The sequence below is a fragment of the Trachurus japonicus genome, chromosome 5, assembly GCF_045865225.1.
Source record: "Trachurus japonicus isolate A0001 chromosome 5, Traja_1.0".
In the NCBI taxonomy this organism is placed as follows: domain Eukaryota; kingdom Metazoa; phylum Chordata; class Actinopteri; order Carangiformes; family Carangidae; genus Trachurus; species Trachurus japonicus.
The window spans coordinates 33,812,686-33,829,387 of NC_140911.1; the positions used below are offsets into that span (position 1 = coordinate 33,812,686).

General features: G+C 41.8%; 1 protein-coding gene across 1 annotated transcript in view; it reads left to right on the forward strand.

The window, feature by feature from the left end:
• The first annotated feature begins 3,066 nt into the window (after positions 1-3,066).
• Positions 3,067-16,702, forward strand: part of nxph4 (neurexophilin 4) — a 44,553-nt gene continuing 30,917 nt past the window's right edge. Inside the window, exon 1 of the mRNA XM_085777650.1 lies at positions 3,067-3,451. Coding sequence (XP_085633776.1) covers positions 3,398-3,451 — 54 coding nt within the window. The 5' untranslated portion in view covers positions 3,067-3,397. The remainder of the gene's footprint in view (positions 3,452-16,702) is intronic.

The following is a 16,702-nucleotide window of genomic DNA, read 5'->3' on the forward strand; positions in this document are numbered from 1 at the left end:
AGCAGGAGCGTCGCCGCTAAGTGGAACAGAGAAGGGGAGCAGCTGGGCGAAATTCACCTGCCACTTCCAATGTGGATCAGAAATTGCACTCACACCAGCGTCTCTTCTCCGAGAGTGGGGGGAAAAAAAATTAGGGGAAACAGGAGGACAGAGCGCGCCGAGGCCATACAAATCACAGACAGTAGATTGAACGGAGGGCAGTGATGGAAATGGGAAACGGTCACATTCTTTGAGACCCGCTGTGTTTGATAGACAGGGTTTCATGGTCTGCTGAAGATGAAGCAATGGGTGTAACACACTGATTTACAGCAGCTGAAAGATTGACAGAAACACAGAAGAGTAACGTACTCTGAAGTATTTAATTCTTTATAATAGAGCAACCTTCGAGTAGTATTAGGTTAGACATTTTTTTATGTCACAAAACTTTCTGTTATCTATCTCTGTTCTATACCTATACTTTGTTTTTCCAAATATGTTTTGACGGAACTCTCATTTCCACCTGTTAAGCGACATCGGTATCGTGCAGGAAGAAAGTTGCTGTAGTTTTGTGCCGCCCCCGGCCAGGGTGACTGAAGCAGAGACAGTGCTGACAAGGACACACATCTTGTGTCTCACATGAGGTCAAACACGGAGGTTTTGTTTTCATCCAGTAAAACATTGTGTTTCAAGTCTCGATGGATGATTTCTAATATTTACTATTGAAGGATGAATTGAAGGACGCATGTCTGTACACTGAATGCTTGTTTTGTTCAGAATGCAGATTTTGCAATATGGCAAATGTGTTCATGAGAACGTCCACTTTATATTGATTTAAAAAGTTGTTGGGTTTTTTGGTATGCAAAAACACCTCTTCTCTACAAACTGTGGCACAACATTTTAATTTATTTTTATTATATTAATTTATTGAAGCATCACCCGGTCTTTGAGTATATTCTAAAGATGGTTGCACGCTTGACTTTGTGCTTTGACAGGCATGTTATTAGAGATAACTATCAGACCAGCTGTTTGTGCTTCAGCATTTCAGGCATTTTGCAGACTTACTGTACGTGATACTGTAACTAAACCTCAGCCACTTCCAACCCTCCTCCCACTGCGCCCTCTCTCTCCTGCCTGCAGTGACTCTCTGTCTCGCAGGGAGGCAGTGCTGTGTCGCTCTCACAATGAGGAAGAGCCACATGCAGCTGGCTGAGAGTGTACATCTAACAGACAGTTAATACACAACATATAGAGTAACATGTGACCAGAAAGCAGCTCATTTTACAGAGACACTCCTCTCCTTCTGTGACGTATCATCAGCTCATCAGCATGGTGTGCACTTGTGGCCACACACAGACACACACCTTGAATGAGGACATGCCACAGGTGAGCAAGGATGCCTCGCATCTGAAGAGGAAAGTGTAGAAGAAACTCTTATCTCAAGGTTCAGGGCCAAAAACTGTTGTTCGTATTCACTGGACAGATAAAAATCTACAGCAGAATGTTTATGGAGGGAGAAAGGAACACAGAGAAATTTCATTCTCGCAGGTGAAAGAGGGGAAAAGAGGAGAGGTTTGTGTACCGATTGTGGACTGTATACGTGCTGTAAATAGCTGGTAAAGCCACGCAGTAGAGGAGCAGATGGAAAAATAGAAAGATAGACGGATATTTAAAGTGGTGTTGGGAAAAACAAACACACATTTAGCTGGTCAGTCACTCACCCAGACAGACAGTTATACTGAAGGGACATGCTTCATCATACACTGGCAGAAAGTCGAGACAGACATTATGCTTATACAAAAGGAGGTCGGCCTGTCGCTCAGCCAGATGTGTATGACTGATTGACAGCATTATATAATGCTACAGAGTCAAGACAGGAACGCTAACAATCCAGCAGACGGATCCACTGATCTCCACACAGCGGGCCGACACCGTGCATCCCAGATCAGTTCATACTGAAGGTGGCACAGTCAGGCAGGCAGCAGCAGCTGGGACTGGCCATCAGGGAGACATGTCGGGGGCCACACTGCCCCAATATTTCCATGCAACATTAATATTTCAAAATTGTTTTTCTGGGAGTTTATAGTGTGGCTATAGCGTGTGCTGCTGGCCTCCATCACAACGAGGCCGTTTAAAAGGAGGCGGTCGAGGGTTTGTGTTTTTATGTGTGAGAGTCTTCTTCCAGTTTCAGCTGCCAGCGGAGGAAGTGAGGCGGGGTCACATGTGAGTGCATTGCAGTCAGTGTGAAGTTAGTGACACAGACCAAAGCTGCTACGTGTGCTGCCTTCAGGTCAACTAGTTCATCTTTATCTCTTTATCTCTGCTGCAATCCTTCATGTGGTCCATGTTTTTGTCCTGAGCAGGAACAAATGAAAAGACTTTTAAGTTCAAATTCAGATTTTAAAGCCACAGGTCAGGTTTACATGATTTATTCTCTATTAATAATTGGAATGATAGAGTCAATATTGTACAAAACATAACAAACCAAAACATAATTCAGAATAAAATATCTATAAGATGTGACTGCAACTGTTATGTTTTATTAATGGTTATTCCAAAGATTATTCAATGTGGAAAAAATGAATAAAATGGCCATAACAAATTCTCAGAGCCCAATGAGAGACGACCAACGAACCAACCAACACAGAGATGTTCAATTTATTATCACAGCTGGCAAAGATAAGCTCCAGCATCCCACAGAGCAGAGAACTGTTTGAAATCAATGATTTAAGATTTAATTTAATTAGCAAAATTGTGGCCCAGATATTTTCTGTCAATGGATCAATAGATGAATCGACTGATTGAATCGTGGACCTTACAACAACTTTGGAGAGCGCACAGCACGATCCACATCCTCCTGTCTAAATAATTACAGACAGTGAATCATCGTCTCACAATCTAAACACCGACAGGATTAAATAGAAACCACCATACAGTTGCGGTCAGTGCGGTTGCCAGTAGTTGCTTGTGCGCCGTGACGCGCGCTTGGAGAGGGAGAGAGAGGAGGGGAGTAAGAGAGAGAGAGAGAGAGAAATCTCAGTCAGTATCCCCCAAAACACGAGAAGCGCTGGTGGTCTTTGTGAGATCCCCCCTCTGAACTGACTTGGTCTCCGCACAAACTTTGGTCCGGCATGAGCGGAGACAAACACCATGGATGTGCCACATGAGGCGGACAGGAGCAACTGAAGCCACCGCCGCTCAAAGTTTTTGCCCGTAGAAAGCGCTGCGACACTCACTGAACAAACACGACAACTTTATCTTTCTGACACTTTACACTTTTGTCGCCTAAACACTTGGGATTGCTTGGATTCCGCGGCGTGTGTTTGTATGTCCACGCGGGGAGACGTGTAGTTTTTTTTCTTTTTCTTTTTCTTTTTTTTTTTGGTTGTTGGTCGGGGTGCTCCGCTACAAGGAAGGTGACATGCAGGTGCTCGGTTGGACCATAGTTCTTCTCTGCCAGTGGATCCTACGGAAGGTGAGTTCATCATCATTCAGAGAAACTAAGATGATCTTCCCGTGCGTAACCGTGGAGATGTGGTGAAGGAGAGAGGGGTCATGATGCACCTGCCCTCTCCTTCTTAGGGGGTCAACTGTCTTTAAAGGACATATGTCTTTAACGTTTAATATAGAATCGCATTTAAATCTCACCAGTAAGACCTGGTGATTTTTAAAAAAAATACTTTCTGTATTGCCGGATTTCAGCTATTTGTCCGCGATCCCGTTTCCAGTGGTGATCTCTGGAACTTGGTTTAAAGTGATTATATCTCCCTAACAGCTGTTTGGACCACAGACAGGCTGTTAAGTCGTGGGTTATATTTTGGATTCAGTTTTGTTTGATCAGTTTGGGGAAGGAAAAAAACGCGTGTGCGACTTTTTCCTCTCTCCCCTGATCTCCAAACGCGCAGATCTCTGCTGTCTGTTTCCCCTTTACTCCCGTGCCGTTAAGCAGCCCTGCTTATCTATTTATCTATGTGCGCTCCCAGCAACTTCCTCTCATTTCTCTTCAGAAGTTAAACACGCCCGTGGCTTGTTTCATTATCTCGGCATCGTTGTGGCAAAGAGTTTGTGCGCCTACTTCGGCTGCTGCAGCTGCTGATTATTTCTGGCTAAATGCGTGCGTGTACGCGCGCGCTCACTCATTTTTTTTTTCTTTTTAGGGGGGCGGTGGGGGGGTTGTTTTATATCAGCGTGTTTTCCTGATTGCTTTACACTGACAGCGCTAATGCACATATTATATCTAGACCTCAACACATAACAGAGCACAATACAATTCAATACAACAGAATACAATGCAGCACTGTCTGTCCCAGTAGATACACACCATCTGCACTCAGTGTGTCTTTGGCCTCAGCAAGAAATGAAAGAGAATAAAAACATGACCTTCCATCATGTTCCTTGTGTCCTCCCTCTTCCTCACCTCTGACACCTTCAGCTTCCTCCTCTTCCTGCTCCTCTCCTGCCTTCTGCACCACTTCCATTATGGATCTTTTTATTCCCACTGACTTTCATTAACAAGAAGGAAACACTGAACTTTGTCTTCAGATATGACTGTAAAAATATGGCTGACACTTAATCTTAATGTGGTTTTATTTATAATAAGACTTTTGTGATATCTATCTATATATATATATATATTTTATTACCAGGATTAAAAACCAGCCCACACATGTAAAAAGTCTTTTAATCAGAAAAACATCACTCGATTCAAGTGCCACACCATAGCGTTTGGACTGTAAAGAGCTCAGGGGTGGACACCTTCGTTGTTGACAAATGTGCTTGGTGTCTCACTGTAGCCGACATACTCTCCAAACAACAAAAGATGTTACCTTTTTTTAAAAAACAAAAACAAAACCAGCCAGTTGGCTGCTGGCAGATTGAGGTTAGGTTGTATTGTGACAGGTAATAACACCTCCACTTCTTCTGAAGACTGAATACATATCATTTCTCTTGCAAAGTGGAACAGCCATGCATCTTATGCATGAGAGTGCAACTCGGGTTCAAGTATTAGGATCGACTTGGTATTAGATTATATCAGCCACGCTTTTCAGTAATGTGTCATTTGAAGTTGTGTCAGATGTTTTTTTTCATGGCGTGAGGGAAGATAAAAATCTTGTTTGTTTTCAACAACTCCACCGCAGTGTAGATGACAGTGATTTGGCAGACATAATCTGACAAGTTACATCCCTGGGAGCACTATTAGCTTGAGGGATTAAGAAGTGAAGAGGTAAAGGAGGCAGTGAAAAAGTGATGGCAGGTGATAAATTCAGTAAACACACACAGAGTGGAGGAAGGAGGAGAGAGGGGACAGGAAGACAGCAAAGTAGAAGTCAGCGGAGGGGAAAAAAGAGATGATAACATTAAGCACTTCTCTAACTCAATTTGGTGGTCTCTTTGAAGAAAACTCACCCTCAGTGGTCATTTAGAGCAATTTGGAGGCTTGTTTAAGTACATCATGTGAGCGCACAAGTGAGTGTTTGCAAGGAAAGGCAGGGAGGCACAGTGACAGAAGGGTGAGAATGACGATCGCCTGAAATCTCCATCATTTATATTCAGTGATATATAGAACGTAATTCATGGGTAATTTTCAAAAAATGTTCTTAACAAAACTGAAATTGTGTTAGCATGCTTTGATGAGAATATTTTTTTGTGAGTGGGTTCTTTCGCTTGGGGAAAAAAAAGGTGTTTTCGTGCCTATGATGCCTAACGCTGCAGTATTATAATTTTTTCCACCTTGTACTTTGAAACGATATCTACAGTAACAGCACTACAAAAGAAGAAAAGATGTGTGAAAAGCTTCTTTGCTGTTTTATGCTCCCAGTAGGAACAATAGCATTAGCCGGCATCTCAACCTGACAAAATCCTCTTATCTCCCCCCATAAAACAACTAGCTATATACCCCAGGGATATTACAGCAACTGAGTCACTTTAATTTCATTATATATAGTCCCACTTCCTTTGCAATCATGTCTCTCGTATTCTGCATAGCTCTGCATTTCAGCCGCTCTCTGTATGTTCCAGTGAAACGTGTACGAGTGTTTTCGTGTGCTTTGTGTTCGTGCCCACATGTTATGCACTTATTCACGCCATTGTGTGGGGCGAGAGAGGCACAGCCATCATAACAGTTAGGATCAGTTGTTTTGCCCCCACCCCCCACCCCTCCACAACCATGGATTAAACCAGGTAGTTGGTGGTTTCCCCTCCCACTCGCTGTCTTTTTGTCCATCCATCTGTCCGTCCTGTGGATCATCTCAACTGTCAAACAGCCCAGTTTCACCACCGGCCTGCTGTAATCTGTGCAAATTATTATTCTCTATTCAACAAACCGATTAGATATGTAATCTGTTGAATCATGCTGACAGAAGCAATCACATTACTGCCATATCTATTGCCTCTGAAATTGTTCCCAGAGATCAAAGCAATTCTTTAACCTCAGAAAAAGAAAAAAAAATGCCACCGATTCATACAGTATTTTTTTAATGGATTCTGTTCTACTTTGCTTAAGGTTAAGCAACGATCCATTTTTATTAATTTGTTTTATCCCCTTTCGACGGCCCTGTGCCCCATTTTTGACAACTCATTACTTTCAAAATGAGTCATCACTTGCTTGGTGCAATGAACACTTCCACCCCAGGCTTTGTATTGTAGCCTTAAGGAGAGGGAAATTTAATGTAATGAAGATGTTGTATGTCTTTAAACTAATTTGATATAAAACATCATTACAAACATGTTGATTCCGCCTTGTACAACCATTTATCATCGCTGGTCATGTGACGGAGCTCATGTAAGACTGCAGACATTGACACACAAGATATAATTCCATTTTTGGGATTGAATTAAAACTTTCTCTTTTAGACTAGAGGCAGCATGGCTATATCATAACTCGATTACTTTTTCTTTTACAATGTATGGTTTATCCATTATAATAAAACAGGCACACAATACAGAAATGAACTCTGGCATCACAGAGATTATTTACAAGCCTGAGTCTGATTGACAGCTCAACTACACCTGTAGTTCCAAGAAAGAGAGGGTTATGTCCGAAATTATTGATAAGGCCGTGCTATTATTTGAAGACATAAAGAAAGAGGAACGTTGAGCATATCCAGGAGTGTGGACGAAATGCTGCTGCTGCTGCTGCTGCTGCTGCTGCTGCTGCTCTACAGGCCTGTTGCGGCTATTTGGTTCTTTTGCTGTGGGAGCCACCTGTTCATATTTGATATGCAGATGTGATGTGTAAAGGTGTTCCTGGGTCAGAGATTCAGCTACTATTCATGCATAGTAAAGCATTCCTACACACACACACACACACACACACACAGCCACACATATGCATAATACATATAATATTTTAATCTCAATTGTGGTTTTATAATGCAGAGTACTGAAGTTACGTCCTACCACTGATCCGTCTTGACTCCGACTTTACTGCCACAGATAATGAGCTACAGTAGTTTTTATGTGTGTATATAGCACACGCACGTTTTACTGTTTAAGTCTTTTTTTATGAGACTGTCCTCACAGCATGTCAATTTGCATTCAAACTGTGTAACACAACAGTTTTTTAGACTTAATTAATTTCAAGGGTTTTATATTTTCTGTCATGTTCAGTGCAGAGGAAACAACAAACACGTCATGCACGTGTAGTGTAGCTGAAGCCAATTGCATCTTATCATCTGCAGCCCACTCCTCCTCCTCGTCTACCTCCTTCTGGCCCTTTGGAGCCTCACTGTATTAACCAGAGGTTGTTGCATGAACAGAGGAGGGGATCAAGAGTACAGGTTCAAGTGCATTTATTTCCAAAGTACGTGTCTCAAAAAGCACAGCTTTCACATGAAGGTGAGAAGAACACGTAGCCTACATGATGATGTGATGACTCACTCAGATAAATAAATAACTAAATTTGAGTCAGACACATTAGCTCGTTTTACATCCTTACTTACTTCATCCAGCCAGCCTGAAGCAGAGCAGATGTGTCTCAGGTTTAAAGGCTGAGGCAGGTCACACTTATTTGGGCACACAGGAAACAGCTGGAAAACAGACTCTGGTGTTTTCGTTTTCACATTTTGGCAACTAATTTTAGGATGAAGTCCCTAAACTTCCTCAAATCAAAGCCCCAATTTAGTTCATCGTACCAGTCTGGGCCCACTGACCTGTCAAAAACATGTTAGACGCCAGATCCGTTCTCAGTGTATTTAGATGTTGCACTGGAGATGAAATAAAGTAATTCCACATTGAAAATATTAATACTGTATAGTCATGATGTCTCTAAAACCTGGCATTTTATTGATGGCAAAATAAAACGATTCAGTCCAGATTTTCTGTTGTATTTTTCACAACCATTATAGTTGCAGCTCACTCTCTGTTAATGAAAAGTGGTCCTTCAGTACCAGTTAAATTGGCTGACCAGGCAGCTCAAATCATGAAATTATACTGAATATGATGGGCACTTCTCCTCATTTGAGACACTGTTGGTCATTTGGCATTTTTGTAAATAAAAAAAATGACAGAAACATTTTGTATTACATGAGCTGCAATCTGCGATAATGCAGTTAAAGAGGTGCTGAACAGAAAATGGAAAAAATGCACTGGAAAAAAAGCATCACACCTGCATTGATTTTCTCTCAGGATTTACATTATAGAGGGTCTGTTTTGACTCATCCATACCACTGAGTGAAGTTGATTTGAATTTAAAAATGTTGGATTCGTCGTTTGGGGAAAGGTTCGTTCTGTAATAAGAATGTAGCCATACCTTCTTCGTTTAGTGTTGGTAGCATGCTGATGTGAGCTAATTGACACTGAACTCAAAGTAGAGGTGAGGCAGATAGCAAACATTTTGGTTATAAACCTAATTGTCTGACAAATTCTAATTTTATGTTAGCATTGGCATTAGCATTAGCATGTGGGTAGCATAAATGAAAGATCTTAATGGCAATCCATCCAATAGCTGAGGATCATGTGTCTGAAACACCAGGGGAAACAGGAAGTTACAGACCCCTCAAGCTGGCCACCTACTTGGTATGTGCATCACAAGAGTAATAAATGTTAATGGATGGAATCAGTTGTTTACTCTGACTCTTAAAAAAAAAATCTTTGAGCAGAAGTTGGCACAGGTCTGAACCTTAGGCAGTGTTTACAAAGCTGGATAAACTGGGAGTAATTGTTCCACAGGGACCTCCGCCCTGGTGGTCCCATCTCTTATTATGCACACCTGCACAGAGGAATGATTGATGTTATTTCCTGCAGTCTGCTACTTAAGATTTTTTTTTTTACAGTGCTTATATTTTAAAGTTTTGGCTTACCATTTATGTCACATCTCAGCTGGTAATTTGAAATAAATGTTTTATAGGTAACACAAGGTACTTGTGGAACAACACACATGTATAAAAAAAACACAGGATCGTGTATAACATCAAGTTATTTCTCTGTTTAATTTTAGTCTTGCTCGGGTTTGGATTGACTGTGTTGCGAATGCCAGATGGAGGGCTTTCACAAAACTGCAAATAACGTTGGCAGTTGGCTGGAGCTTCTTTGTTGGAAAGAAAAACATAGGAATCAGAGAAGCAGAAGCAGACGACTTGAATAAAACGCCCCCTACCTGTCTCGTCTGCTCTTTTGAGGTGTTCCAAAAAGCTTGTGTCAATATAGAATGGTAACAGAGTGTCTTTTATATAGTAACGGTTTATACCATCAATTTTGATCTGCCATTGGGCTCTTGTTCAGTGATTTATTACCTTCACTGGCCGAATTAAACCTCCCTGAATTTGTTTCCTGTGTCATTTTAAAATCAGTGTAAAGATCCGAGCCTGAGAGCTCCAGCCTCACATGTAACACTCAATGGTGCCTGCATATAAAACTTGTCACATCGTAACGCTGGCTGGATGGAAAATGTGCTAATTATGTACAGTATATTGCACATATGGTCAAAATAATTGTTCACATCTTTTGGTCTGTTCATATCAGAATGCTAGTGTTGTCAGGGTTACCTAGCCGAGCCATCATAATAACACTTGTTTTGACCTCTTTAATGCCACATCATCTTAAACATGTTAAAATAATATAACATTGGTGCCACACAGCTTATTTTTATCCAGTAATAACTAAAAGACAATGGTGCAGGAAGGATTCTGATATTTTTAAGTAAGCATAGTGTTACTGAAGTGTAAATTCACTCTCTGACAAGTAGCCTACAACTCCTGGATTTACACCTCTAACGTCTAGAGGCACTGTTAGAGTGTAGAAGTATCAAAAGTAAATGATATTACAGAGTGACCTATTTTATATAGTATTTACATGATTATAATATATATATAGGCTATATATATATATATATGTATGTACTGTATATGTATGTATGTGTGTGTGTGTGTGTGTGTGTGTGTGTGTATATATATATATATCACTAATTTAGGATATGTATCCATGTGAGCAGCATTTTGATGTTTTAGAATCAAAGGAGAGTAAATTTTCATTTTCATTCATGCTGGGTCAAAAAAAAAATCTGTCATATTTTATAACCCTAAATTAGTAGCTATAAGTGGTGAATAGAGAGTTGAATATTTACCTGTAAAATAATGTAAAGTGTAAGTACATCAAAGTTGTACTGCAGTACTGTAGCAAATTTATCAAGGCAGAATTTAATGTGGTGTACTCAACTTTAAATATTTAGATGTTTTAATTAAAATGGAATATGATCTCCAGTGCCTGAATTATAAAGCAGTTAATACCAAATGAATGGGCTGTTTGCAGGCAACATTTTAGATGAGGTGTCAAAATGGGTATACAGTCTAGTCAGTCTCACTGTGGCTCTGAACTGAGCCAACAAATCTCCTAAATCATGTCACAGGTGTGTTCCAGCCATGGAATAAGTTAAAAATAGCTTCGGTCCTTAATTTATCAGAGCTCATTAGAAACAAACATAAGAAAGAGAGTATCTCTGACCTGTAGTTGAAAAGTTGGGTTGTAGAGCGACAGTGAAAAGACGGTTAAACAGAGACAGAAGCAGAACACTGGGCTGCACATCAGACCAAGCAACCAGTGTTTCACTGCCAGGATAATCTTGAGAAGAAGGCCTGTGGACAGCTGCTGCCTCAGTCCCAAGAGGGTCTCACGTCTCCCATTCTGAGCCGCCGTCCAGCCTCCGTCAGAGCCATTTATGTAACTGCCAGCTCCGGTGGTGGAGGAGAGAGTGGGGATGATTGAGATTGTTCGAATTTCTTTTGATATGGCTGAGATGATAGAGTGCAAACACAAACCCTAATTCTGTCTTTTTTCAACACTGTCCTTTCCTGTATAACTTTTTTACCTCTTGGGTCTGTTTTATGTCTTGAACAGAGCTCTACCCACACTGCAGAACACGCACTCACCCAGCATTTTGATGCTCCACGCCTACCTCAATGAATGGGCTACCGTTATTACAATAGTATTGTGTATGACTCACCAAGCCTTATGGAGCGACTGTGGGAAATTGCTCTCCAGGATGAGTTGTCAGGGATTGTCTGAGGGGACAATAACGCCTGAAAAGGAATCAGTTTGAGAATATTACTTGTGATCTGTTTGCCATAAATATATATGACACAGACATGCATGCATAGAATGGTGATGTGATGAAGTGAGTTATCCACAACCCCCCTGCATAAACACATGTATACAACCAAGAGATAAAATTAAGGAATGCAGGGTACATGACTGCTTGATTGTCCTGTGTTGTCACGACCAAGGTGGGATAAACAAAGAGCTTATTTATTACGCTGCAATTACCACTGAGGTATTACAGCCATCATGGTTGAGAGGGGGGGCATGAACACTTAACTGAAGCCGATAAAGGGACATTACAGCTGGGTGTGTCAACCCTGTCAGACAGGAGGACAGACATCTATCACCTGCCGAGGGTCCAGAACAGTGAGGAGCAGAGGGAGGCTTCACCACTTCATCCATCTTTTCATATATATTAATGCAGGCTTTAACTTCTTTCATCTTTGACACAGAAATGTTTGACTACACTGTTTTAATTTATTTACCTAATTTTACCTGTTTGAGTCAGGTCAGATGTCAGATTTGTAATCTTGTTTACTATTAGATTGACTGAATGATCACATTGTTCCTGGTTTAAATTATCATAGATTTGCTTGCTCTTAGAAAGAGGCCAACACAGGAACCAAAAACTGCACTTATCTTGAATGTCTCCAACAGTGGGTCAGTCTGCATAGAGTCCCATGTTAAAATGCCATAACACATAAACATATACATAAATACATAACAGAAGATGACATGACATGACATGGCATGACGCATAACACGATACACTTTATTGTCCCGTTCAGGGAAATTTGTCTTGGACTCTGTAGCTGCGCCATAAATGCCTTGATGGTCACAATGACAAAAAACAATACACCTCAGCCATACCAACCCAGCAAACACAAGACATAACAGCATTGCACATATCCCATAACATAACACATATTGCACATATCCCATAACATATTGCACATATCCCACAACATAGCACATACATACTCCTCATAAATTCACCATAGCGAGAGCACTATAAGAATTATTGCATAACATAACATAACAACCACCTTCGTCACATCAGAATTTGCTGTCAATACCAGCCAACTGCTTCCCATCTGACTGAGCTCTACCTTGTGTTTAGCGCCAATTAGCGAATATTAGCACGGTGTCATTAACACTAAGCAGGTGACTTGGTTCACCATTATACTGTACCTGCTACACATCAGCAAGGTAACACTGTCATTGAGGGTACAGTATGTTGCCATGTTGGCGTCACAGCCCCACTGTGCGTCGGCACAACTTCACAGAGCTGCTAATAGACTTTTGTTGGACAGCATTTAACTTTTGAGAATGTGGGTGTTACCATGTCAAATTAAAACGAGCTATCCTATTTATCATACTGGCACTCAGATTAAAAATTTCAAAGTTGTAAGTTATCATCAATCAAAATATGGTACGGGTCGGCTTCCTTTTTTTTTTCCTCCCTCATTTTGAAAGGGGGGTGTTTTTTAGTATTTATTAATTTCCCTGAATCTCCATTAGCATTTTGTTGTTGTTGTTGTCCTCTTTTGCATGACTTAATAAACAAAGCAGCAGAGGGAGGTTCTGGGTGTGGAGTGGTGGAGTGGTCAGCCCTACTTTAGATTGCTCGACTGGGGTTGCTCTACTTTGACGGGTCCCCAGTCATCTTGGTGATGTGAGCAGTGTATTAATCTCTCTCTCTCTCTCTCGCTTTCTCTGTTTTTCCTGGCTGCGAGGAGCAAAGTCGAGCATTGGAAATAGATCACATCAGAAGGGACGTTTGGCTCCTGATGATGGGCAACGTGTTTGTTTCATACATGCATGATGAGTAGCTCGGCTCTCGGCGGGGGCCACCAGTTATGGCGGCCCGTGGTCAATGTGTTGCCCAGTCTCTGCTCCCCGTGGGAGAAAACATGCTGTGCTGCTATTTGATATTGCAGTGTGTGTATTCTCATGCTTTCACGTGTGTTTACTGGTGCGAGCGAGACAAGCATGTGAACTGAACACGGGCTCAAACTGAGAGCACTGTATTATTGCGGAGTGTGTGTGAGTGTCTGAGTGGTTGTTTATAGGCACTATCCGTAATTACCTCCATACATACAGTACTGTAAAGGTACAGGCATGTTGTTCTTGCCCACATGAATGCAATATTTGTATATAAGTGCAACACACATAGTTAGCCTTGGCTTTTCACATTGTCCTGTGATTAATAGTGACACACCTGGGGGAGATATATAGAAGAAGATTTTGTGCATGTAATGAAATATTAAAGCGTAATCCGAGCGGCACCAGATATCATAACTCACCGTGCAGACGGCAGAGAATGCTCAGGGTCAGCTCAGCGTGAGGACCCTGCCACAGATGGGACTGTGGAGGAGGGATTAGTTTTTATCATTTTTTAATATCTCCAGTGTGGCTTGTAATGCATTAATTCAGACATGCATTAAATTTATTGGAGAATTGTGGCAGACTGCAAGGGAGAAGAAAAAATCATAGGTAAGAGAGCAAGGATAGTGACCCCTTTAGTACAGTAAGCCTCAGCATGCACTGAACCTCAGCAATCACACTCTTAATAAATAAAAGATCCTGCGGAAATCCTCTGCACATACACGAATCTCAGGGATTTGATGTTTTTTTTATCTTCTCATAGGAGCACATGTAACAGTGAAGTCTTGTTCGCGTTCTTGTTGGTTCTTTGAGGATTTCAGGGGCTACATGGGATGTAATATTGAGATGAAAGCCAGACAATGCGCTTTGTAAAAAGGGGGTGTTTTATTCATCTGTTTCGTTATTTTGGAGGATTTGTTCTCTGCAGAATATTCCCCATGTCAAAACTTTTCTTTATGCATTGTTTCCCGGACTCAAACTCAATGGAGAGCGGTCAGGAGATTTTCAGCGGAGAGGCGAGCACTCTGCAGAACCATTTGGTCACAGATCTCTTGCGCAGCTCAGTCTATTTCCCAGTATTTCTCCCCTTGCTTGTCTTTCATCTCACACCTCTCTCACCTGCCACCTGCCTGTCAAAACCTTCACAATCGTGCCTCTATCTTTCGCACCCATCGCCCCATTTCTCCTCTTGCATGCTCTTTCCACTTCCTCCTCTACCCTGCACCCCCACACCCCCTCTCCGCTGCCTTGATACTGGTCTTGCTTGGCCCTCAACTACTTTGCCAGTGTGTCTGATTAAAATGTAGCCCTTGAAGAAATAAAATATGTGAGGAGAATTTCATGGTTTCAGCTTCTAGCTCCTGGTGCACTGATAGCTGGTGCTGCTGTAGACGAGGGCTGTGTTTTATTTTTTCCTCTTTCCACTCCTGGTGGATTCTGGCTCCAGTCACCATGTTTCTCTCTGGGTGTTTCTGGATCAAGACATGGCAGTTCTCACTGCTGAATTATATAGAATCTGTGCTTGGTTTTTAGTTAATTAGCCCAAGCAATGAAGAAGCAAGTGAGGAGGGGAGGGTGGGGGAAATTGATGGCAAGGGGGAAGGAATGGTGTGTGTTTGTGTGTGTGTGTGTGTGTGTGTGTGTGTGTGTGTGTGTGTGTGTGTGTGTGTGTGTGGAGGCGGTGAGGGTAGACTTTCCCTCCTTTAACTTGGTCCAAGTTGGCCCAAAGGAGGTTGCTGGGGAGGGAGTCTAGGTCAGGGCTAAGGAAGGAGAGGAGTGCACAGCAAACTGAACTTGAGGCTGTGTGGGCAGAGGGGAACATCAGAAAATCATCTCACATCTCCCCTCACACTGGAAAATTACATTATACTCCTCCTGCAGATCTTAACTGTCAGTGTGCGTTAGAGGACCTTGACGTGCATTTTATCGCTTCACGCTTTTAAAAAAATATATTATTCCAGATACAGAACATGAGGACTGTATTTAGGAACCGTAGCTGTCGGTGGAGATGTTACTAATAAGTGTGAAGCCTTTTACAACCAGCCCAGCTGTATTTGTTCAGTGGTCTGACAAGGCGTGTAACATTTTTAACTTGGATAAGAGGCGTCACCAGCTTGAGCAGAGCAGAATCCTCCTCCTTGATGATTGGATCGGCCTCAGGGGATTGACAGGTCATTTACAACCTGAGCACAGGGGCACATAACTCAACTGGCTCCTATTGGTTTATCACGGGTCAGAACTTCCATATATCCCCTCAATTGACCTCATCAATTGGGGGGGATATCTTTCATGTAAACCTTATGGAGTGAGGCTGTCCTTATCAGATAGACTGCAACATTAGTCAATTGCTGGAACACTTAAAACAACATGTGATGACTTTCCTTTAAAAAAAAAGAGGGAAAAAAATCAATAACATAAGTAGTACAGTGGTGATTTGGTGCCAGAAAGGTAACATTTTTCAAATTGCTTATCCAAATAGTTCATCTAAAAAATAACCACAACATTTTCTTTAACTTAATCAAACAATTAAACCATCCACTAAGAGTGCTTCTTCTCTGCAGACTCTGTGCCATTGTTAAAGGGGACATATCATGGAAATATAACTTTTTGAAGGCTCTGTAACATGTATTTGGGTGTTTGTCTTGCCTCCCGGCCCCCAAAATGTGAGAACTGACAAAAAACTCTGTAATGTTCAGGCTCCCTAGGTTGAAATCCACGTGGTTTTACGAGCTGTTCCTTCAGTTGTCTTCCAGTGATGTAACTAGGTTTCGAATTTGCATAATCCCACCCCTACCTGGGACCGGTAGAAGGAGGCGGGGCAAGCAGTGGTTCATTTGCATTTAAAGGGACAGGCACTAAAACCAGCTGTTTTGTACAGGGCTGTTTTTAGAGAGTGAAAAGAGCTGTGATGTTTGACCCTTGGGGTATTTTGACCAAAGCATGCCACAGACATGTCTTTGAGACACCTGGGAACTATTCTATTTTTTAAAGCTACTACGGAAGTTGCTGGCCTGAGCATTGATCATGTAAAACTGGGTGGGTCTGGCATTCAGCGTGTTGGCCAAGGACACCTAGACATGTGGGCAGGAGGAGCCGCGAGATCAAACCACCAACCCAGTGATTAGTGAAGGACCTGCTCTACCTCCTGACAGCTGCCAGTTGTGTTGTTGAGAGGCGTTCAGTTGAAATTCAAAATACAGGATCGTTTAACCTAAAGCACTGCTCATGGTTTACTGATTCTTCCAGATTCAGACTCCAGGCAAGTCAGCTTTATTTCTAGAGCACATTCAAACACAGCAACCAAAGG